We start from the raw sequence: 23,920 nt of genomic DNA, 5'->3' as shown, positions 1-23,920 counted from the left end.
ACGGATTTCATTTTCTGGAACAGCACTTCTTACTCCCAGCTGCTGAAGCCTGAATTACAGGATTCAGAGGTAYTGCATGTTAAAGGCAACATTCACAGAAATGGAAGAAATTGGAAATTTTATTCCTTCACTAGCATGCTACTGTTCTGGCCTGCTTAGCTTGCCTTTGTAATTAGAAACAATCTCCAACKGTGATTTTTCACCCTGGCACTAAGTTGGTAATGTCTCTGATATTCATGGACTTTGCTCAAAGTACAGCTGGGCTTCCTGCCTTGCTCTGAATGCTCCCTACATCAAGTGACTGTGGAAGCAAGTCCATCTCATAGGGGCCAAAGCCAAACTTCTGAATTTCACTGCATACTTTGCAATTTATAAAAGCAAATCAGAGCAGTTTGCCAACCTCTAGCAATTTGTACACCAAGCAGCAGTCACTGGAAAGCACAGGGGAGTTCAATAAAAACCAAAGTCAGAATGAGAACTGTGATAAATGAAGAGAGAGACCAAAAATGATATAATGCAAAGAAAAAGCTCTGGCACAGTAAGGCACAGGGATACCAAGGCAGTAGGGAGACAAGGATTCAGCACACTGCTTGGAAAAGGAGAATAGCGACTAAGGATGGAGAATATTGGAGTAGGTAACATGATGTGATTGACAGTGAACAAACAAGGTGATACGACACTGAACCCCTCAATTGCAGTGGAAGACCAAACATGAATGTCACAGGACAGAAAGACCAATTTTGAAAACACGGAGCTGAGGTATGAGAAATGGAGCTGGTGAGACCTGTTTTGGAGAGAGTGCTTTGGGGGACTCAGGGAAACCTCAGTGAAGGACCAACCTCGGTGCCTCTGGGGAACATGCAGCCCACAGGGTGATCCTCAGCTGCACACAGTGCTYGAGACAGAGCCATGACCAGCTGCCCTGGGCACTGGCAGAGCAYCTCAGCCTGCACCCCCTCCTCTCTGCATCCTCGCCCCCTCCCCAYCTCTGGGCCATAAACTTCACAACCCTTGCGAAAACAGCAGTAAGGCTGAAATATAAATTGGTGCTAACAAAAAGATTGACTCTGTGTCCTTAATTCACCTTATCCCATTGTGCCTGGGGCAACATATGGTCTGTGAAAGCTGCCACTAGACTCAGATTTGTTAAGAGCAATCCATCTGCGCAGCTACAGTCACGGGCAGCACAAGGCSGTGGATTGAGGCTATGAGATTTGTGGGTTTTGTCTTAGCCTCTTTCAAAAAGGAGGCTTAAAACGATATCTTTATAGGGCTGCTTGCTCCTGGCTGCTTTATCCCAGTTTCAGAGAAGTAAATCAGAGTCATCACAGCGATAATAAAWTTTATTTTCACTGCTGCCTCCCAGTTCAAAAGCCTCTCTCCAGCRTGCCTGCAGATGTTGATCAGCTTTTACCAAGCAGCAGGGTTAAGCTCATCTTATCTGTGATGCACACATGCCCAGCACCACACAAGGCTGTGCTGGTGATGGATGTTGCTCCAGGGCTAAAAGTGACTGGCAGCATAATCTTATAAAGTGATGGCTGCTGAGTCAGTCACCCCCACCTGCAGCGTGGAAATCCAGCCATGACAAGGAAACTCTGCAGAATGGTTTGTGAAAACCCCTCCTCCCTTACAACGTGAAGTTGTCATGGCTAGAAATGTCTGTCAAAAAATAAATAACTTCTGGGTAATTTAGTTTGGTAGTTGCCGGGGGTGTGGGTGGACAGGCAGCACTCCTTAGCCTGAACACTGAAAATGGGAAAGATGATTTCATCTTCAGTTTCTAGCTATTTCCTAAACCAGGCTGTCAGCCACCATGGCTATGCCTATATTAACAAATAAAGAAATAATTTTTCTCCTCTCTTGGATGGTCACAGCTCATGTCTGCACAGTGTCTTCCCTCTACTGTGGCAGCCACAGCCACTGGACAAAACTGGGCCCAGAACAGCTTCATGAGCTCAGGTGACTTTAGCCTTTAACCACAGGCTGGTGCTGAAGCCCCATTCCCAGCCCTCTCYACCTGCTGCTGGAGATGGAGGGAAGGCATTCTGGGACACCCTGCGAGAGCTGTGCATTTGTCAAAAGAAAAAAAAAAAGGAAAGCAAAAGAAAAAGAAGTCTGTCATAAATCTGAATCCCTCCCGAACATTTTTGCACCCATTTGTGTTGGTCTTAAATTTTGCCAATTTTTAAAAGCTTAGCAAAACAAGCCCAACAGCATAAATTTTAACTTAAGTGTGACCCCTTCACAGCCTATGCTGCTGCAGGACATGGCAGATGAGCTCCCATCCTGGACCCTTCCTGACTGTCACACACAAAGGACCCCACAGGGATGTCGGGTGCATGCCAATACCTCTGGAGTTGTGGTCATTTATGTCCCTCTGTTTACCCACACGTTCAAGAATGATTGCTTTCGGAAAGCTCTGGAAACAAGGTAGAAAGGACTTACAGCAGTGAGGCAGGCAGGGTTAGAGTCCCCAGGGGGCAGTTAATAAGACAGTTTGGTTCTGGACAGAACAGACAGAAAAGAAAAAGAAAGCAAGTATGTTGGAAAGAACTGTTTTAATTGATTATTTTTTTTTAAAGTGAAGATTTCATGTCAGCGGGAAGAAGTCTCCAGATGTTACTACTCATTCAGATCATGTTACCGGTATTATCACAGGGAAACTAATAATCAAAAATAAAAGATAAGCCACTAGCAGAAAAAGATTTAGAAAGGAAGGAAGCAAACAAACCAACCTTTTACAATTCTAGCACAGTTTCAGAAGTAGACATAGCAATAAACAAATCAAACATTTCTACTCRGCAGAGAAAGATATCTGTTATCCTTTGCCAATCTTGATTAGGGCTAGGGAAAAACCACATTACTATGAGAGGAGTAAAACTGTATTATTTTTTCCTTTGTCAGATATCAAGAGAGAATTCCTGGTTAGAAAATCTTTAACAAGCAATAAATGGCTGTTACTTTGTTTTGCTCAGATTTCATGACAACCTTTTGCCTCACCTTTCTCCCTTGTTCCTCTTCAACAGTGATGACAGATGGGAAGCTCAGACTTAACAAAAAGCCCTTTAGTTTTGTCAACACCTTCCCTTATTTTCAACATTCCTCCTCCCATGCTGAGTGGCTCAGTGGAAAGCCTGTGRCAATTGCTCTGCCCTGTTGAGCAGAGAATGTAGCACCTGCCCTCTTCTCTGTGGGTTGGTGTGGATCGTCCTTTCAYAGTGCTGTCTCCAGAAATGAGTCCAGGGCTGTTGTGTAGCCCCCATGATTTACACCCTTGCTAGTCATAGAGCAGAATGTTCATAAAGCTCTTACATTGCTCATTGGGTAAYGCTATTCTGGATTTTTAATAGTAAAATGCATAAATCCTACAATACGTAAGTAAGATAGTGGTTTGGTGAATTAGCAGGGTAAGACACGAGTAGGGCACATTATGTGGATATAGATTTGCTCGTAAGCAGCTCTGGGCAAGTTAGAAAATACCAAGTTATTGCTACTCTGTATGCATATACACTCACAGGCACTCACTCACGCCCATATACGTAAATAGATAAATACATACATGGACTAGATTTCATTTTTGCAGCAGGAATATAAACAGAAATCACGCAACTAAACAACTCAGAAACTCAGATTAAGGAAAAGTCACCAACAGGTGCTGCATATAAATTTAAAAATCATTAATAAGTCATGACTGCAGAAACCAGAAGGTGTTTGGTAGTAAGAAGGGCACTTGTCTTGGCCAGAAACCAACAGGAGAGAGGGATCTACAGAGGGTGGAAGYGTTGTGTCAGTGCTGCCCCAAGCACAAACCTGCCTCCTTCACAACCATAATTCCCTGAACAGCTGCGTCTGGCTTTGTACAAAATGTGCTAAGTGGAATTTGTGCAGAGTGTAATTTGTGTCAGGGYAATCCACAAATAACCCAAGGCACCTGCAGAGTCTAAACTTATTTGTGGGGGTTCTTTTCAGCAGTGAACCCACGCTTCCCTTGAGTACATCTTCCAGAGCACCACTCACTTAGGAAAATCTAAGCTCATTGTGTGAATGCCCACATTCCTTTTCGATCCACATTCCTGAGAAATGCCAGGACCAGCCAGAAAACAAAACCTATGCATCTACACTGCTGTCGTAACAGTCATGTAGGAGTTGCAGGGAGAAACAAGTCTTAGCTCTGAGGCTCAGAACTTGAAAAATTAGGCAAAAGAGACCGAGAACTCAAAAAAGGAGCAATTTTCTGCCAGTTTGATGGTCAATGAGCTTTCACTAAATAGCATTGACCCAAATCTTTCTGTGCATCAAACGTAGGTACTGTCACAAGTTGTATTTTGCTAACAGCAATTTGTGATGATGCAGGGTGACATTCATGTACATATATTTGAAATCGAGTGAGACATTTAAAAGAAACAGGAGGAAATCAAGAGTTTCCAGGGATGCCTTGAAGGCAAAGCTGAGCTGAACTTGAAAGAGTACAAGTCACTCCATAATAAGGAYCAGTAATGTATTCCCAGCATTTCAAACTAAGAACAAAATAGAGAGATAGCTAGAAAAAGTCAAAGAAATGAGGCTGCTTCCTACTTTTATTCACTCTGAGGTTTGTGCACAAAGATCGCTTAAACTCACTAATATATATATAATGTGCATATAGTTTCTTTTTAAATGTGATAAATTCCCTGCTCATATTTGTTTAAACTGCACATAGAGAATATACCCTTAGGTTTAGATTGCCTGTTAGGCTGAAAAGATCACGTACTCTGAGCAGTACCTACAAAAGAGGAACTGATTGGAYGTTGAGAACCACCCACTAATGCAAGGTAAACCTCAGACCAAAGATTTCAGCGCTCAGGTCCCTAGAAATCCTTCAAGCCAAATGTTGAGTTAGAAAACAGGGTTTGAACCTTTCCTTTTAAGGTATCTGAGGCAGGAGTGGTAGGAGTCTGCCCAGTGAAGGCAAGGGGGATGTACAGGGTGCACACAGCTCAAGGAGGAGCTGTTTCCCTGGAGCCAGGGCTCACCACAAGACAAAGATGCCAAAGGGGCAGCACAGGACAGAGAGGATGAGGAGCACCTGCCCCTGCCCTGGGGACTGTCCCCAATCAGCAGTACACACCCCRTTTCACAGCTGTACCAGGAAGGTGACATATGCAGGTAAGAGCTGTGTATAACTCAGCTTTTCTAGGCTTCTGAAGAGGAACACTCTCAAGTGCTCTCAAAGGTTCACCAGACACAGGAGGTTTAAATAATGGTAACTGAAAGCTTTCATCCATCATTGCACTTTGGTTTTTTGTTAATTGCTCTTGCACCTGAGACTGACCCACAACATCTGGCCACACTTGCTGAGACAGATGATGAGTGCTACACTGCTGATGACAAAATATCAACAAGGAGTTCYTARATACTAAACATGTATGTGCCTAGAGTAATTGATTATATGTGTATTTTTTGCTTTTTGTTATTTTTGTGAGGCAGTAGCAGTCAGTACCAAACACCATGCCATTCAATCACATTCACAGACCTGAGCCAAACTTAATCAAATACATTCAGAAAAGATATAYTAAAGGCCCTGAAGTTTTGCTTCAGGGTATTGTAGAGACTATTTTTCACCCAAACTTGTTAAGACCCATTCTTGTGTAGGAGAAAGAATCTACTTTTCCATCCAGCATAACAATTTACTCAAACCTGGAGTCCCTAGAGCATCTGTAACTTGTGGTGTGCTTTGTGACAGAAAACCCTTATCCCAGTCATTCAGGGAAGAACCACTTTTACCTCATAAAAGATAAAACTTTTCTGATGCTTTCAAGCCAAATAAGCTGCCAGGATAGAAACTCAATTCTTTAATGCATTCTTCAGTGACTAATCCAATAGTTTCATGACTGGAAATCACCAGTGGTACCAGGCCAGGACTAGGATATTCACTGTAAATACTCAGTAGGACTGCAAGAGATCTCATAATGCATTTTTTCAAAGAAGAGTACATTTAGCTATAGGAGGAAAAACAAGCAAACTCATTACCTCTATGGACCCTGGATCTACTTTGACAATTTCTCCTGTGCTGTTGTCATTGCTAAGATTTGGTGGGCTGTGTGAGTGTAGCCTTCTTTCTTCTTTTAAGGCATGCTCCAAAAGTTTCTTATTCAAGATCCTGGCAGCATTTTCTGCAAGCGTGTACCCCGGAGGAGCAGATAAGTCCTGCCTAATGCTTGTCACCTCAGTTCCTTCTTCCTTTTGCGTCTCTGTCCCCAACCGGAGAGGACTGGGCGATCTGCCACGGGCATTTGTACACGGCTCCTGCAGCGTGCCCAGCTCTGGCCTGGGTTCTGCTGACCTGGACCGGCTGCCAGATCTGGGGCATTTKTGGAAGGTCTCATGAAAGATGGGGCTATGGTCAATGATGTTGAACAAACTGGAGAGGCCATCGTTGATCGTGGTGTGGACAGGACTCTCCCGCGTGGTGGTTGATCGAGCCCAAGCGGACTCGCTGAATCCCTTCTGAGGTGTGCCAGGAGAAGGCCGGGTATTTGGCTGGTCTGATTTGGGAAGGACTTTYCTTTGCAGCTTTGGAGAGCCATATTTGGGGGAGCAGCATGTGCGTTCAAACTTWGCCTGGACCTTTTCAATGACGGGAGTCACCTGCCTGCTTCTTAGGCTTCTGGATGGCGAAGAGACAGGCGTGGACCCCCCCTTTGGTGTCAGACACTTGTGTGGACTGCTGGTGATACTGCGCAGGGTTTCTGTCTGCAAGCCAACGCTGATGGTCTGGGTGGTCTGTGTCCCCGTCGTCCTCATGCCRTTGGTTTGGCACGCGGTGTCCTTGAACTGAGGCTCCGTGGAATTGGAGCGAATGGCGTTCCGGACGGAGAACGCCACCTCCTTCATGTCATCGCTCATGTTCTTGGACATCTCCAAGCTGTGCAAGGGCGAGGCAAAGCCCACAGTAGTGCAAATAGGGCGTTCAATGGGATGAAGACCGTTCTCCAGAAAATCTTTATGATGTTTGGCCAGGTCGCAAGACCACCTTCCAAACATATCCGAGGAAGCGCCTTTTGTCTCAGCGACATTCCCCATTGCTTTGGTCACAGAAAACAGGAAGTCTGGCTCGGCCTGGCTTTTCCCTTCACTGCCAGCTATCACRGAGTTATCGAACCTGCGGACAACYGGCGGGCTGTGGAACACCCGCACTCCCATTTTGTCGGTCACACCGTGACTCCTCGTCGGCTGCTTCTGGCAGTGCTCCGGGCTGGTCATGGTGTTGGTTGTCATAGTGACACTGGTGGTGAGGTACCATGAGGATGCCTGGAATGGATTCGAACCAGGATCATTCCCGGCTTTTCCAATTTCTGTCCTTTCTGCCCAGCCCTCTGCAGGCTTCTCCGTTGCCCCACCGTGGTTCCTAGTGCTACTGTAATCCCAGTTTTTGTTGAACTCCTCAATGTATTTCAGATCATCAGGAGACAAGGGAGGGGTTATATCATCTTTGCTGCCAGATGAAGGCAAATTTTTTTCTGGTAGAAATGGAGAAATGTCCATCAGGCGCTGAAATTCGGACATGGAAGAAACAGACATTGCCCTGGAGAAAGGAACASAAGAGAGTCACTTGTACACTTGGAAATTATTATAAAGTAACTTATTTTCAGCAGCAAACTCTGAAATCCCAACTTTCACTATCTGCTTACATGTAAAACCACTTCAATCATTGAATCATAGACTATCCTGAGTTGGAAGGGACCCACAAGGATCATCAAAGTCCAACTCTTGGTGCTGTACAGGATACCCCAAAAATCACYATGCATCTGAAGGCATGGTTCAAACACTTCTTGAACTCTGGCAGGCTTCATATTGCGACTAACAGTGCCCAATCACTCTCTGTGTGAATATCTCTTTCCTAGTTTTCTTTCCTTGAGCCCTTTCTTTCAAGTCTCCTTTTATTATCTTTGAAATAGCTGTGAACACAAACATTTGTGATGTGTCATTAAAAGTAACAAATGGTTTATTACTGGTTCTTCATTTACTGCTTTCTCATGGATTACTGCTTGGCAAATATCTGTAAGTGGAGCAGTAGGATGCATCTCGGAATTGTACCATTCACAGAAAATGAATGTTTGTGACAATACAAGGCACACTTCTCAAAGCAAGTGTACAGTATTTCTGACTTGCTGGGAAATCATCAAGCCCACCCCCACTTCTGAGACTGCCCAGGCTGCACAGCTGGTGCACAGTGACCTGGGACATCCAGAGATGCTGCTACATTGAGATGCTTTGGTAAGCTGAGCTTTGGTAAGCTGAGCTCATGCTGAAATTTAACCAAAGGGAATCTCTAAGTGATAATGCTGAATTCTTGGCTCTCCTGCATTTCACTAATTTGTACAAACCACAAGCATTCAGATGAGTTGTCCTACTGCTTTAAGAAAAGAAAAAGGAATTTTTGAATGGGACTAAATGAAAATGCAAATGAGTGTAGTTATCAGAGTTGGCTCAATAAGGCAACTCAAGCTGGATGAGAAGTCAGTGGTTTTCATGTATCAGTGATCCAGATCATACAGCCAAGTCACACTTGGCTGACTTTTTAATCAAGAGCTGCAGCTGCAGTTTGGGTGTGTCTCTGTTAGGGAGTCAGGTGAGTGTGGTTTCTAAATGGATCTCCAAGTCAGATGTTCTGGTTTGAATCAGGACAGCAATCTCAGAGAGCACAGGCACAAAGAGAGAGAGAAAAGAGGTTCCTTTGGGATGAAAATGAGCTGGAGGATGCTCTCCAGAAGTACAGCTAATGCATTTTAAGGTTAGGTGGGTATTCAGCCCATGGGATTAGACCAGAACCAGTCCAAAATTTCCCTGACATGCAGCAGCACATCAGGTCCTCACCACCACGTGTTTTCCTCTGTATATTGATGTCTGCAGTGTGTACTGCACTGCCTGCTAAGGCAGGCGTAGCCTTCACTGTCAGCTCCAGCTTCATGCACTTTCACAGAGTTTAATCTTTGTGCACAACAGCTGAATGCGGCCCAAGTTAATCAGAGTGGAGAAAAGAAGCATATAGAGACAAATTAATCCCTCGAAAAATCCATTAATCTGGCTAGCAGGCYGTTTAGGAGGCGGCAGGGCTATTCCCTGGGTTTGTGGCATGGGTGCAGAGAGTAATAGCTCCAGCAGCTGAGTATTCACTAAGTTTTTCCCTGTAAGTTTTAYTTACCTTTGAAGATTTCCTTTGTGTGTTTCTTCCTCCTGAATGAAAACAGAAACAAGCAGGATAAGTTATTTCTAAAGGTGTTGGTGGCATTAGCTGATGGGTATTTTGTCATTCACTTCCCATTAGTTGCACCAGGTATGTTTGTCTCTAAAAAGTATCTGAATTTCCCTCTGATAAGTGACCTTAGATCACCAGTGGGATTATTCTTCACCTTTTACATAGGCAGGAAAATGGACAATCCCACCAGGATAACACAGTGCATAGGTTAAACCTGTATACAAAATCTACAATATCCCTGAACTTTTATATTCCCATGCAATCACAAATGGTTGTCGCTCACAAATGGCTTTTATTCCGCAATATGTTCTTTTGGACCATTTATTTGTGAGTGACTTTCCTTTCTGTGGAGGTAATCTACTTTAGGGCAGAGACCTAGCTGTGCTGAAATAAAAGATGAACTGAATCTTATGTTCTTTGACATAAGATTTCATTATATGTTCAACAAGTGGCACCAGTTTAAATTCCTTAAGCTTTCTATTAAATGTGTGGGAAGACTTGCTTTTTTCATAGGGGGAATACCTGCAACTTGCTAATGGCATTAAAATGTTTTTATGGCACTTATTTCCCTGTGGCAATTCTCACAATGAGTTGGGATTTTAAATGGCTATTTCTRAAGCATTTGTTCTACAGTTATTTTAGGTGTTTACTCATATTTTTAGTAAACTATAGGGAATACAAAATAGGATCAGGGAAAAAAAAAAGACTATTGGTACTGTATATACTTATTTGACCTCAGAAAACCAAGAACAGTACTAAAAGTGCATTTCAAATTGGGACTGTTTAAAAACAGCACTGCTTAACTCAGCAAATACCTTTCTGGTATTTATCCCGGGTCAGGGAAAAAAATAGTAGCAAACTGATCCTCCTTGCATTCACTGTGGTATAAGTCTGCAACAATGTTGATGGCTCCAGCGAAGTTACTGCAGAGTAAATCCTACCTAACTGAATGCATACTCAGAGTGAGGGCTGGATTGACTTCTACTGCAGTTAGTACCAAAGAGAAAATAGAGTGGAAGGTAGAGTCAGCAGGCTACAGTTGCCTCTGTGCATCCTCAGTTTTGCTACTCATTAAACCCCAATCAGTCTCGCATGAGCAAACCTTCTGAGGGAAAATTACTTTACCCAGGTTTCCCTAAAACATGCTTAGAAGGAAAGAAGCTATGCAAATATCACCAAGGACAAATTTTGCTGCCCACACTTTTGTTAATGGTGGTAATATCTGAAAAACAGAAGAGGGAAGAGAGATTTTCGCTGAAGTCAGACTAAATTTGAAGGAAAGGGAACAGTAATCAAAATTAACCACAAAACTTAGCTCCCTAACAGTGTTTGCAACATTCTTTGCTGAGCACTTGCATATGTGTGAAAAAAACCTAAGAAAAAGTAAGTGTGGGATGCCCACTGAGGGCATCAAGGGAAGAAAATCCAACTGGAACACATAGGTACCTACAGCTATGTGGAAAGGACAATCAAATTTCTTGCCTCCTCCAATCTTTTTTTATCTTCTTCCTCTCAAAGAATTTGATTTCTCAATCCTTCAGTTTTGTACCAGCATTTGGCGACAGGGTTGCCTGGTTTCATTCAGAAACAACGTAAACAAGCTGTGAAGACCAGGAACTGATGAAAATAAAGCTAAAAAATGGGGTAGGACAAAGACTACATTCTGTGTACATATGTGCTATTTCTGTATAGCATCTTTTAGCACTGTGTTTTACATCTTTATAGCTTTATGGTATGACTTCAGGGTAGGTAGTTTTAACATCTCATCTCACTTACGCTAATCTGTTCAGAAAGCAACCACAGTGGAACAATCAGAAGTGCCTCTCTACAGCACTTACTGCTTTAATAACAGGGTAAAGTCCATGTTTCTCCATAAATATATGTCTACTTACAGTTGGAAAATATTTAAAACCTTCTAAACCAATATGTTGTGTCAAATATAGTTAACACACATAATATGAATGGGCACAAGACAAAATAATCTTTGGGACCTTCAGGCTGGCTCCCAGTTTCTCAGGTGACTGACACTGGTCTAATCAGCTCATAGCAAGGAATGAAAACTTCTCCATATCAAATTCACTGCTGGGTAACTGTAAGCAGTGCCTGTGACACAATATCTCATTTCCTACAGCAGGGAAGCCGTACCAATTCTGACACAAGAGATAACATGACAGCATMATCAAATGTAGAAGAGCTCATACTTCCGTTAATCCGGCCAGGAACTTCTCCCGCTCCAGCTGCCGAGAGCGATGCTCATCAGGCTCGTCGGGGGAATCGAGAGACAGSGATTCCAGAAAGAGATTTTCCGTGGCACTGCACCGGTCGCTCTCCTTCAGCTTGGYCAGCGAGCGATCCTCGAACGGAACGGTGTCGGAATCAGAGTAGGAGCGCGACCCCATGGAACGAGGCACGTGGAGGTTCCCCTGGGCCGGGAACGGCCGGCGGCTGCTCTCCTTCTGGTCACACAGCACACCGCCTCCTCTCCGTGGGCTCGCTTCTTTTTGAAGCTGGACACGAGGCAGATGGAAAGGAACAGCAATTACTTCTGCAGTGTGTGGCATTTGGCAGAASTCACCCTTTGCCAGGAGCAAGGCACCCATGCCCTGGGGATTACTGCCCAGCTCCAGGGGTGCACCTCCAAGGCACATCCACCTTGCTCTACTGGTCCTTCCACAAAGGGAGTTTTCTCTAGAGCTTTGATGCTCTTACTCATGGGATTCTGAATGACTAAACTTGTATATGTAGAGCTTTGCTTTAAACATGTATATGTAAAGTTTTGCTTATTCACATGCATATGTATACATATATACTGTGTACACATGTACATACAAAATAACGCATCTGTCTGCAATCTGACTTGTAAAGAAACAAATCAGCACAGACTGTTACTTAAAAGCAATCTTCACAGTGATACAGGTAGAAGCTGAAGRAAGGGTGAGTGGATTGGATTCTCATCAAAACAAAGACATTTTTCTTGTGGTCAGCAACACAAAAATTGCACTTTTATGTATATCGCTTGTTTTCAGAGGTGGAAAATTATTCTTAACAAAAAACAAAAGCTGTGTTTTATAAATGGCCCAGCCCGAATGCATGGCTGTAAAGTTGGCTATTTGTACAGAACAGCATTGTCRAAGGGATGAATTAGGCATGCAGAACATGTTCAAAGAAAATATGTATTAATGGAAGGGCCATCAAAGCTATTAACTCTGCACTTTTCAAAAACTGGTGAAGAGAGGATGAACCATYAGTGAAATTGCTAATATTAAAATTAGATTATGTGATCAGCTTCTCCTTTAATTGTAAATACAACAGGATGGRTGAAGTAAGTGATAATTTCAAACATGATAAATGACTGCAGGAATCTAATAAGAACTTTGATGTTTTGCTAGAGCAAAGTGCTAAGATAAGTGACAATAAACTGAAAATGCAAGTCATTCACTAGGGCCCTGGAAAYTGAGAACCTACAAAACATATTAATCTTGCTGCTTGTGTTTGGAAAAATAAACAAACATTGCTTTGCTTAATTTAGACCAAACCATTTTAGGTACCAAATGATTAAATTTACACTTGAGCTGAAAACAGTGAGGTTTTTGTTTTTTTTTTTCTTGATTCAGGTCTACAAAAAGGGAAATGTATCTTCAGCATTTTGTTCATGATACACAAAATGTGAAACAATTTTATTAAAAGGAAGTGTCCTATAAAGGCAAGGGTTGGAAGGTATGTATCAAGAGATCCTGGAGGCCATTCCTGGGTGGRAATATGGGCAAGATCCAAAGCAAGGAGAAATGGTAATTACATGCTTTCTGTATAGATAGCTCCCGTTGCAAGCCCTCCAGATTTTCAGAGATCCTATAAGGACAATGTWCTGGAAACCTTTATGAGAGAGCAGTACAGATACTGCTTACTCTCCAAACCTCAGAGAGCTGACAGGAGAGTTAAAGTGAGAAATACAATACTTGAAAAAAGCTTTTCAAGAGCAACTAATAATTTCGAGTCCCCATGTGTTTACCCCTTTAAACACACAACCTTTTCTACAGGTGATCTTGTGGGTTTAAATATTTGTCAGTGTGCTGTGTGCACAATGAGATTTAGCAGCACAGGGGAAGGAGATTCTCTAAGGGAAAACAAAGTGACAGAGTACTTAAAAAGAGAAAACAACAACTGTGAGCTCTGAAAAAACTAGGTCATCATCTTTTTTTGTATGCGAGCAGTATTCCCATAACCATTCAGAGTAAAGTRTTTTATATATTTTATACATTGGTGTGACTTCCCCCTTATCATACATGCATTATTCAGGAGTTGTGTGAAAGCAGACAGGCAWAGAGCTTTACTATGAAATTCAGCACACGTGCTTCTGCTATCTTAGATTTTGTCTCAAACATACTCAGTGGTGTAGTCTCCTCATCCCCTGTGTATTGCCATACATGGAATACACAMAGCAAAACCCTGGGGAGCAGGACTTCAGAGATGCACTAATTGTTTCCATAAAAAGCAGGGCATGACTGCAATCRGAGAGGATATTCAGCTAAAAGTTTGCAAATATTTGGAAGCTTCGTGTCACACAGGGAAATGTTTGATTATAAGCAATGATGGAGTTATGAAGTTTTGTAGGTAGCAGCCAAGATTTCAAAAGCTCAATTTCGGTCATCTAGTCCACTGAAATTAGCTCAATATAGTATTTTTATTGCCCCTATTCATTGGCAATTCTGTGTACAACTCTGTTGGCACAGCAAATATATAGTTAAAGCCCAGAGGTTTCAGAAACATAACAAAAGAATCAGTTCCAGCACTGGCTAAGAGCTATTCTGTAGTCTCTCTCAAGATGACACTGAGAGGTTATGTCAGATTTTAAGAGAATGAAAGTCTAGGTAACATTAACAAGGATTTCTCTGTGGCTTCCTTCAGTGTGCCCCATTTCCAGGGAATAGAAAAAGCAGTCTTCAACCAGGTAAAGTCCCTCAAGCTATTGGGGATAATAAGGTAAGAGGTAATATTAAACCCCCCACAACTTATAAGGGCAGGAAAATAAACATCCAAAGAGGTACCAGTGACTCTTCAAGGAAAAGTTTCTGTCTACATCCCTAGTATATTGGAAAATTTTCTGAGTGTTATTTGATTCCCATTGTGTGTAAAGAATCCACAGGGGTTAGTTTGGCCACTGAAACTCAGCAGTTAGAAACCAGCCCATTCACACCTTGGAGAACTCAGCATCTTCTGCCACTCAACCCTGGAACCCAGGAACTTTGCTTGATGAGCTTTGCTCAAGCCTCAYAGGCTCTGATGGTTTTATCTTAGGAGATGCACCACTGTGTTGCAATATAAGGGCTAGCTCAATAAGTTGCATGAAGTGTACACAAAACCCTTTAGGTATATGGGAGATTTAAAAATCTGGAATACGGTTTGTTCATATTTTGAAATTTAGAAGCTCAAAAATCATCTTTCTTGGTAAAACCTTCATGTTCAGCATTGCCCACTCAGACCTACAATTTTAGCATTGATTTTGGAAATACCCACAGAATGKGGGATTTTCCTAAGCACTTCTCTGTGGGTTTAACAGCCACAGCTTCCACCAAGGTTTAGTCTTGTACTCATAGTACTTCCAGCCAGGTGTCCTTTCTTTAACTTCATGTTGGAGCCCTGACATGGGAACAYGAGACACAGACGATGAGCCCTTTTCAAAAACTAGCCATGGATTTACACTGGGCTTTCATCAATTTAAACTTGTGAAACCACTCTGCWTTGCTCAAGTGTAATGTTCCCTAGAGAGCATGCACAAGTCTGATGTGGTTCCRCTTCCGATGTCCTAAGGACAGAAAGCATTCAGTCAGTTGAGGACCCACAATTTCAGTTGTTTTTCCTGCTTTTCCTGGAATGCATGACTCAGAGCTGAACAATGTTCAGTCAAAAACAGTGCTAACTCTCCCTCATTAAACTTTTTATTTTTTGTGTGGCTTCCAGCCCGATAATAAATTCATCAGGTATATCTGTCTYTAATACTAAGCAGATGAAGGTGCAGATGGGCATGAGATAAAGGGACAGGTATGCATTTCTCAGATTTGCAAATGACAACAGAGGTGTGCACAAAATTTATGTGACCATATTATTTTGAATATTTAGTACTGATAAATGCATTATCGGTCAGGGCTCTTCATGTTAACCTCTGTGTTCCTTTGCTAGAGAAAAGGAATTCAGCTGAGACTGAATAATTGCAGCAGCCCCATCTTTGGTGGCTAACTCACAGATGAAGAGTCTCTGTCAGCAGGAAGCTGTGTACCAAACCTTGAATAACTCTGTGGGTTGAGTGTTTTAGCGCAGAGATGCATTAAAGCTTTCAAACAGAATGTGACCAYGCTTGTCCAGGGTAATTGAAATGAGGCAGGAAACGACCTCTAACCTAGAGCYGATTTCTCATAAGTGGTCTTTTATAGGGATTATGAGCATTTTCCTTTTACTCCCTTGTGAATATAAATTGTTYTGTAGCATGAGAAACATCGATGTAGCCAAGGAAGCAAAACGATTTTTGTGCTGCTTCTTAAAGCTGTCCCTTGAGCTTGTCCTGAGCGTAGCCATGGTACAACGGCCTCATTCTTTCAGAGAGGTATTGTTCACCCAGACTGACTCCTCACCTGCTCTATGCGCCTGAGCAGCTCCTTCTTCTGACGGTCCCACTCTCGCCGGTCTCTGTCAAGCCTGTCCAAGAGCTCCACCTTTTCCCGGTTCCAGTTCTTCTCACTGTGCTGGATTTGCCAGCGGAGGTCCATCACCACGCTGTGACTGTCAGCCAGAAGCTTCTTGTGYTCCTCTCTCTCCCTTTTAAAAGCTCCCTTTGCATCCAAAGCGACACCTGTTTCTCCAGAGGTGTTGTCACTCTTCCCTTCCAGCTGGCAATAAAGTAAAAYGTTACAAGGATGTTAAACTTTCTGCAGTAAAAGGCAGTGTCTGACACTGCATTGGAGTTAAAGACCTAACTCCACAAAGGTAATGGCAGAATTATAGCAATCCTTAGATYTTAGGATCTCAATAAATGATCAAATACGTTCAGAATGAAAAGGGTTTTAAAATCAAGACAGTAAAAACTACAGGAAGTATCTTCTTAAGCTCTATCAGTTCATACTACTAAGGCAGCACCAGTTATGATCTTTCTGATGGTACCAGCAAGGAAGGAAACATGGAGACAAACTCCAACCTCATCATCATCTCTGAGACTATTGCCAAGACAATGTCCTCAGAGCTCTCCTTTTGTTCTCTCACTCAGTGCACCTGAAACCTAAGGAGAGTGAATCAATCTTCTGGAAAGACTTTTCCCACAACAAACCTCAGCAGTGCCATTATTGTATGATCCTCCCACCCTCCAACAAGACAGGGTGTCAGCATCAGCAACAGATGTACCAAGATCATGCCCCCATCTCTGAGGGGTTCTGGAGTCTGAACTAATTTTAAGGGCAGTATCTAATGCAACCTTCCCTCCCTCCTTCGCTTTCATGCTCGGGGGTCAGCTCAATCAGATCAGAAGAGCTGGGCCAAAGTAATAAATTCCTAGAAAAACATAGGATGGATGGGATGTCAGGAATTCTCTGGTCCAGCCTTCTGCTTCCAGCAGGATAGGGTTTGAGGTCAAATTGGGCTGTGCAGGACTTGGTTCAGATGTATCCTAGAAAACCTCCAAATGCAGAGATTGCAAAACCTCTCTGGTCAAGCTGGGCCAGGGCGGGACTCTTATCAGAGGGGAAAATGTGCTCAATTGTTTTGTGTAAGTTAAAGCAAGTGAAAAAATTTTCCTTGGAACCCAACCTTCTGTTGACAGCTCAGTAGATGTGTGTGACTCAGAATGGGATCCATCTCCATCCCYGAGCTCTGCAGGTGAAATGGAGTGAAAAGCAGCGAAAACTCATTTCCGCCTCTGGAGTTAAAATTGTCCTCAAAAATGAGAGGCAGCAGGTCTGCTGGGATACATATTCCTCTAGCAAGAGAGAAGGACAACACCTTCCTTCACCTTGCCCTGGGTGGAAAATAAGCCCAAACTTTCTGAGCAAAGGGAAGTTCAGACTGGATTCAGGAGTGATGCTCACTAGTCTCTGGAACAGCCTTCCCAAACAATTGACTGAAAGATTATTGCTTGAGTAATTTAAATTGTACTGAGCTGCAGAGAACATCCTGTCACAGCCACTTGCAGCCACAGGGAAATCTTAAAACATCTGCATCTTCTACCACTAATTTCCAGAATTTGGTTTTCTCTCAAATGACCAAACCAACCAAAAAAATCAATTCTCTAAGGGGAGCATCCTATTTTAACCAAGTCCACACGACATCATATTTCTCACACCTGCAGCACATACTATTTTATGTTCCCCCAGGCATCCTGAAGCTGGGCTATTGGTCAGAGTCCTCATAAGGGACTCCCATATCCTGATGGGTCCCATGTCCTTAATGCAAATTCTCAAAGCATATGCAGGGTTTGGCTCCTAATGCTAATTCCCTCTTTCTTCCAAACTTTTCTCAGCTTATAGTTTCCAGAATATTGGGATTTTTCACTTGCTGGGTGGGAGGCTGAAGATTACTGTGACTCTTTATTGCCTCAGCATTATCACTATTTCATATTTGAGAGAAATCTCATCATTTCCTACTTTCAAAACAATCCCTATGGATCCTTCTGCCAAAAAAAAAAACCATTTCTGACAGACAGGATTTTATTTTTAATGATCTTTGCAGTGCTAAAACTCCAAAGCAGAAAGTAAMAGTACATTGTCACCTCTGATATAGAGTGGTTTTATATCAAAAGAGTTTCCTTTCCTTTTTTTCTTTTTTATACAGAGATAGTTGAAACATCAAAATGCAAAACCATTGCGAGTAACTATTAATTAGGAGTTGACTCTCTTGAGGAAAATGCTTTTGTTAGTTGACCTACTGCTTCATAAAAAAGGTGGAAAACAGCAGCAGTGAATATAAAAGTGGACTCTAGAAAGACTTTAATTCTCTGAGGGCCTGTCATGTTGTTGGCAGCTCCATATGAAACCTATGGTGGTTTCACATCACCACCCATCAACACGGCAAAAGGGCATCATGAGAGGTCTTTCTACACATGAACAAATCTGACAGACTTGGCTATTATTTGGTTACAGCTGTGCTATTTTTTTTCTACTGCATTGGGGACTTGTTGTGAGGAATTGGCTGAGGAAGACAGTTTCCTACCTTAAATATTGGCCAGGTTCATTCTTTTCATTTGCTTGAAAAAAAGTAAATGGTAACACCCGTGGCTCAGTAATTACCATGGGTTATACATTATTACCAGTGGAGCAGTGGAGGTAGCGAAGAGCCTGGCAAAACTGCCAGGAGGAAGGATGGAAACCCCTAAGAAGSAGTGGCAGCACTGTCCTAGTGTCAAACACCACCCAAAGTGTGTCAGCCTGGATGTTTATTGCACGTGAAAAGGTAAAGCAGACAAGCTTGGCAGTTCGTGGTCAGGCTCTAAGTTTATTCTTTGTTGCCATCTCAAGCTTAAACCTGTCACAGATATTTTGGGAGGAGCCAAAATGGGAACTGATTTTGTTGCTTTCTCAAGTGATACGCTGTTTGGAAATGCATATTCACTAAGAAGCAGCTGAGCTAAGAATCTGAATCTTTTGAGAGAAGACTGCTAAAAATGAAAGCTGCCTCCTTCATTCTGGGAAAACAGCCCACAGTACCTGGGCAGGAAAAGCAATGYTCACATATCAGCTCTCTGCATCACAGTGTGCTTCTAAGTTCAGTAAATACTGCTAAATGTACATCCCCCCGCAACAGTGAATATTTYTATTCTGTTTTCCTTCTGAAGAGAAGCTTTACAATTTTTCTCAAGATCTGAATGTACTACTTCTCCCACCCCTCCCCTCTTCRATGTGCAAAATAAGAGCTGTTATRTCATCAGCTTYGGAAATGTATTCTTGTGGGYTTTTGCTGATTTGTTTTCATGCTGSTTCAGAAACAGCACATCTTCTGTRAACTGCCATAYATGACACTGAACCACTTGGCACCAGGTTTTAAACAAATGCTTTTAACAGTATCCCATGGCAGCTTGCTRGAGCTCTCTCTTCATTGGGGTGCCATCCATCCCTAACCATTAGCTGTGAGTGGCTGCTCTAACATTAACATATTGATTGATCAYTTCAGTGTTGTGGAATCACTCTTTTCTCTCATATGCATCAAATACTGCAGTTGCTATGTGCCATGGCACAGTGGTGAATTAATTGTGAGCATGCCAACATTAAGACATATTTCTCTCCAATAAATAGGCACCCACACATCTCATTACCACAGCTGATACATCACCACCAGCTCTGCTGAGAAAATACAGCAAGAGGTTCAGTTCCTTTGTTCTCACCTACTCTACACAGCGCCTACTCCACAGGCACTTGTGCTGGGACAACTGGAAATCCAAGAAGCAAAGCTTTGATCAGGATTCAGGTGGGTAAAATGCATAAATAAAGTCCCTTTTCTATTTGTCATAAATTTCCTGCTTCATGAAGCACCTGAGTTTTTTTTTACACGTGTTGTATGTAGGGGACATTACCTGTTGGAGGCGACACTTGAGTTCTGTCATCTCCACCTCCCAGGCCGCCTTGTGCAGTGCGTACTGCTGCTGCAGCCCCTGGCGCTCCCGCTCCTCGTCCCGCAGCTCCGAGCGGAAATCATCCAGCAAACCTTTCAGGGCGTTCAGGAGCTTCCGATTTTCACTTGCCTGCCACAACAAAGCAAACAAAATGCTGTCATTGGGTGCTGGCTTTAATCTCCAGGTTCATTTYTTGGGAGGACTGTGTGCCCACTGCATGGAAGAGAAAGTGTCTGGGCTAACTTTTGCATGAGAAAACTAAGAATAGCAATGTCTTCTCCGTCTACAGGCTGCACAGGAAGTGGTTGAGTCACCATCCCTGAAGGTATTTAAAAGATGTGTGGATGTAACACTTTGGGATGTGGTTTAGTGGTGGAATTGGCAGTGCCAGGTTTATGGTTGGACTMGATGATCTTAAAGGTCTTTTCCAACCTAAATGAGTCAATGATTGTGCTGATGCTTCCTGGAAGCCAAACATGTTTAAGTCCCCCTGAAARAGGCACTAGGCATCTTTCTGAACTGAAGACATCATTAATAACTTCTTTTTTAATATTGGAAACCAAAACTAGAGTAACATTGCTCAGGTTTGTTGRGTAGCTACATGTCTGTCTCACCCATACAGTCATTGCTCAGTATCAAATCCCATCTATTTGTGAACGACTTGTAAAGAAAGGGGACTAATTTTCAATGTTTTTGTATTATCAGATACAATCCTTTTGGGAAATAAAGTGAGGTTTTGAGCTGAACCTCTCCGCTAAGAGGTTTCAGTCATCTGTATTTGGTTTTCCAGGTTAACTTTGCAGCAGCACCCTTCTTGGTACCAAGGGCATGAAGGCCAGGGAGGCCACTTCCCCGCTTGCAGAGGGGATCAAAGAGCAAACCCCCATCCCTGTCTCTTTGAGAGGTTCATGGTCACACTGAAAATGCTGTCGGAGCTTTTGCGCTAACCAGAAGCCAAGAATGGAGCTAAATTAAAAGTCTAAAAGTCTAATGAGCTGGCGTCATGTATTCTTACTCAGATTTTTTTTTCCTTATTTTTGGCATTTACTTTCTGCAGATTCTCTGGAGACTTGCAAAACCTGTCATTTTTAYATTAAATATCAAAAAAGTCTTCTAAATATTCATTCTGGTTGAGCAAAAAAAAAAGGTTTCCCACCATTTTTTGGCAGTCATTGAATCAGAAAGCAGAAATATATAATATGATTTATTTGTCCAAAATTTAAATCAAATATTCCCAATGAGCCTCTCAAACACCAGGGAGTAACCAGAGATTGTACCTGACAAGTTGTCCTGAGTGGAAAATACTTCTATGAAAATTATACTTGACTAGCAGACACAGCAGGGGCAGAAAAATRAGAAAGCTTACTCAACAAATTCAGCATTTAATCACCTGGTTCTCATGAATATGTTGACTTCYTTGGGAAGGCCTAACTCCAATTAGCTGTCTCTGTCCTTGCATGAAAGCCAAATTGACTTTATTTTTTGTTCTCCCAAGTGAAGGCTTCCCACATTTTTTCTTATCTGGTGTTTCATGAAGCAACTACATGGGGGTTTCTTTGAAGACAAGTCAAGCAACCAGATGTATGCAAAAATCAAAATAATTGTCATGTTCTTTTTTCAGTGGCAATACTTACAAAATTTTATGCACACAACTAAGCTGATTTCATATGCTCATCAGATTTTTGGCATCACTGAACCCTCCTCACCCATTTTTGTAATCACTAATCATACATGCCAAGGTGGCTCTTTTCTTTAAAAAAACAAACAAGTGTGGTCTACTTTTTCCAAACCATTTGATACATCAGCAAAAATATGCTACACGTAGGGAAATGACTACAGGTGCTCCTTGACTGACCTATATGTTTGGGCTAATGAAACGTGATGGTGTACAAGATGGGGTTTTGCAAGAAATGCACCCACAGAAGCAGAATTAATTCCATTAACATTTAATGCCAATTAGCAGTTTCCTACTATCCAGCAGCAGCCTCCATCATGCATATAAGATCACCTACTATTCAATATGCAATGAGATTTTATGTTTCCACCATCCGTTTTCRTTCTGCTACCTAATTAAGGCTAAATTCTCCAAACATCTCAAGCCCCTTGTGTAATAATCAGAATGAGARCTCCTTTGAAGTTTTGCCCTTAATGTCACAACGGGAGTTGCTGGGTATGGAAGGCATCAAAATCTGTTCYCATCCTCTTTGAAAACCCCAACTCCAAATGTCTGTGAAGTGCTTTCATTCAAGAGCCACGTTCTGTGTTTTCTGGTGTGCTGTATAAACCTTGCTYTGGCAAAGCAGTCAAAAGGCTTCACAAGAGAAATGAGGCAGAAGAAAAATAAAACCAAATGACACTAAAGGAAGTTACATTTCTCATTCCTGTGCATACATTTGRTAATTTTAGAGTCCTATAAAATTTGGTTTGCAAAGACAGAAGGTAYGTACTAGTACATAAAGGAGACAAAAGCGCCTCATTGCAGGTTYGTAACCCACTGGGATGAGGGCATTTCTTATTTCTAGAGGTATTACATCAATGTCACTGTTATGAGACAAGTGCCCCAGGTGCCCCTAGGCTTGCTGGGATTTTAATTACCCTGCCAATATGAATCCAATTTTGGTTACATGCTTTGTACTCCTGCGGAGAAGTCTCTTCTGCATGACTTTGTATTTACAATCTGAAGTTGGAGTGGTCTGTAAATTTTTTTTCTGTTTTGCCAAGCTGGAGTGGTTTTGGAGAACAGAAAAAGTACTTTTGAGAGAATGTGCTCTGAAATACAATGTTTACRTCTAGACATGCTTTTGATATTGTTKGAAAAACTGCTGAACAGCTTCTTCATAAGATTAAGTCCTGTAGATACACAAYAAGTATTCTTATGGCCTCCCCCTTCCTTTCAGGCATGTTGCACAGCAGAAATTCAGCATGGCTTTGACTCCCTGGACAGTCTTCCATGCAAGGAGATTGGTCTTTAGCACCTTAGATATTTCTAAAATTTAAAGCTTGGAGCAATCTTACTGATTCACAATCTAAGACAAGACAATTACAAAGGCCTTATAAAAGTTTAAAGTCTTGTGTCCGCTGCTCTGGATTCGTAGAAGCAATAGCTGACAAGCAAAAACTTTATGTAGCAAACTCCAATTAAATTCCAGGACACAGGAGAATTTACTAAGTTGAGTCAACCACAGAAATGGGACCCTTCATCTCTAGGAAAGTTTTGGGGCAGAGCAGTTGTTTGTAGTGTTTAATCACAGTTCATTTTTCTTGGAGAATTTCACTTGAGAATTCCACTGAAGACTTTAGCCACAGCCTGATACTGCAAGCAGTTCAGTTAAAAACACAAGATCCTAAACAGAAAACAAAAACTGTGTCCTTTTTGTGTCTAATCACAGATTTAGGCAAAAGATAAGCTGGATCTTGAGGCAACTCATTTTAATATAATTAGGGCTTAATGACTACTCCTCTCTGGGGTTTTCTCTGAGCTAAGCTTTGAAAACAAATATTGTGTGAGTGAAARGAGATCAAATTGGGGATTTTCTTGACCCTCCCAGCAACAACACTATTGTGTTGTTTTTTAATGCCTCTTCCACTGGACCACAGATATGTAAACTCTTTCTCCTTACTCCCTTATCTTACACCACCTAACAGGCATCTCACCCTTTATACTCAGCAGAAACAGAGGCTGTTCTCCCTGAAACACAGAAAACACTGACTCACAGCAAGCCMTCCTCTGCTGTGCCACCAGTCCAACTCACCTGTTAATGTCCTGCCCATGATCACAATTCCATCTTGGCTCTTAACCCTGCCCTGACCCTTTCTGYTGTGTCCCCACCTGCCAGCCAAGGGTCAGTGCTGTGCAGGGAAAGATGAATGGACCCCTCTCAGACTCCCCATCTACTCTGCCTCTCATYAAATAACCTTTTTTCTCCCCTTTCATCTCTCCCATGCCTTTATCCCTCCACACACTGGCCACGTGAAAATCCCAGACAAGCCAGATTGGTGTACTTTCCACCAARTTAAGTATCTCAAATCATAGTAATATAAAATTAAAAGTTGTGTGTTGAAMTTAAGGCCTCTGGGCTTATAATTTTTCTCAA

At 42.3% G+C, this 23,920-nt stretch overlaps 1 protein-coding gene across 8 annotated transcripts in view; it reads right to left on the bottom strand.

The window, feature by feature from the left end:
* MTCL1 (microtubule crosslinking factor 1) overlaps window positions 1–23,920 on the bottom strand; it is a 102,116-nt gene that overhangs the window by 1,763 nt on the left and 76,433 nt on the right. For 7 of the 8 annotated variants that reach the window (XM_057368902.1, XM_057368903.1, XM_057368904.1 and 4 more), the window contains 5 exons: window positions 19,788–19,955; window positions 15,868–16,122; window positions 11,443–11,748; window positions 9,188–9,219; window positions 6,013–7,567 (listed from right to left, as the gene is read on the bottom strand). In XM_057368902.1, coding sequence (XP_057224885.1) covers window positions 6,013–7,567; window positions 9,188–9,219; window positions 11,443–11,748; window positions 15,868–16,122; window positions 19,788–19,955 — 2,316 coding nt within the window. Of the gene's footprint in view, window positions 1–2,448; window positions 2,507–6,012; window positions 7,568–9,187; window positions 9,220–11,442; window positions 11,749–15,867; window positions 16,123–19,787; window positions 19,956–23,920 lie in introns of all 8 variants that reach the window. The other variant, XM_057368905.1, reaches the window with a different exon arrangement.

This window comes from Malurus melanocephalus, unplaced genomic scaffold (assembly GCF_030028575.1).
Source record: "Malurus melanocephalus ecotype Western Australia unplaced genomic scaffold, MMel_1.1 scaffold_99, whole genome shotgun sequence".
Classification (NCBI taxonomy): domain Eukaryota; kingdom Metazoa; phylum Chordata; class Aves; order Passeriformes; family Maluridae; genus Malurus; species Malurus melanocephalus.
This window is presented reverse-complemented; position numbering and strand designations above follow the sequence as displayed.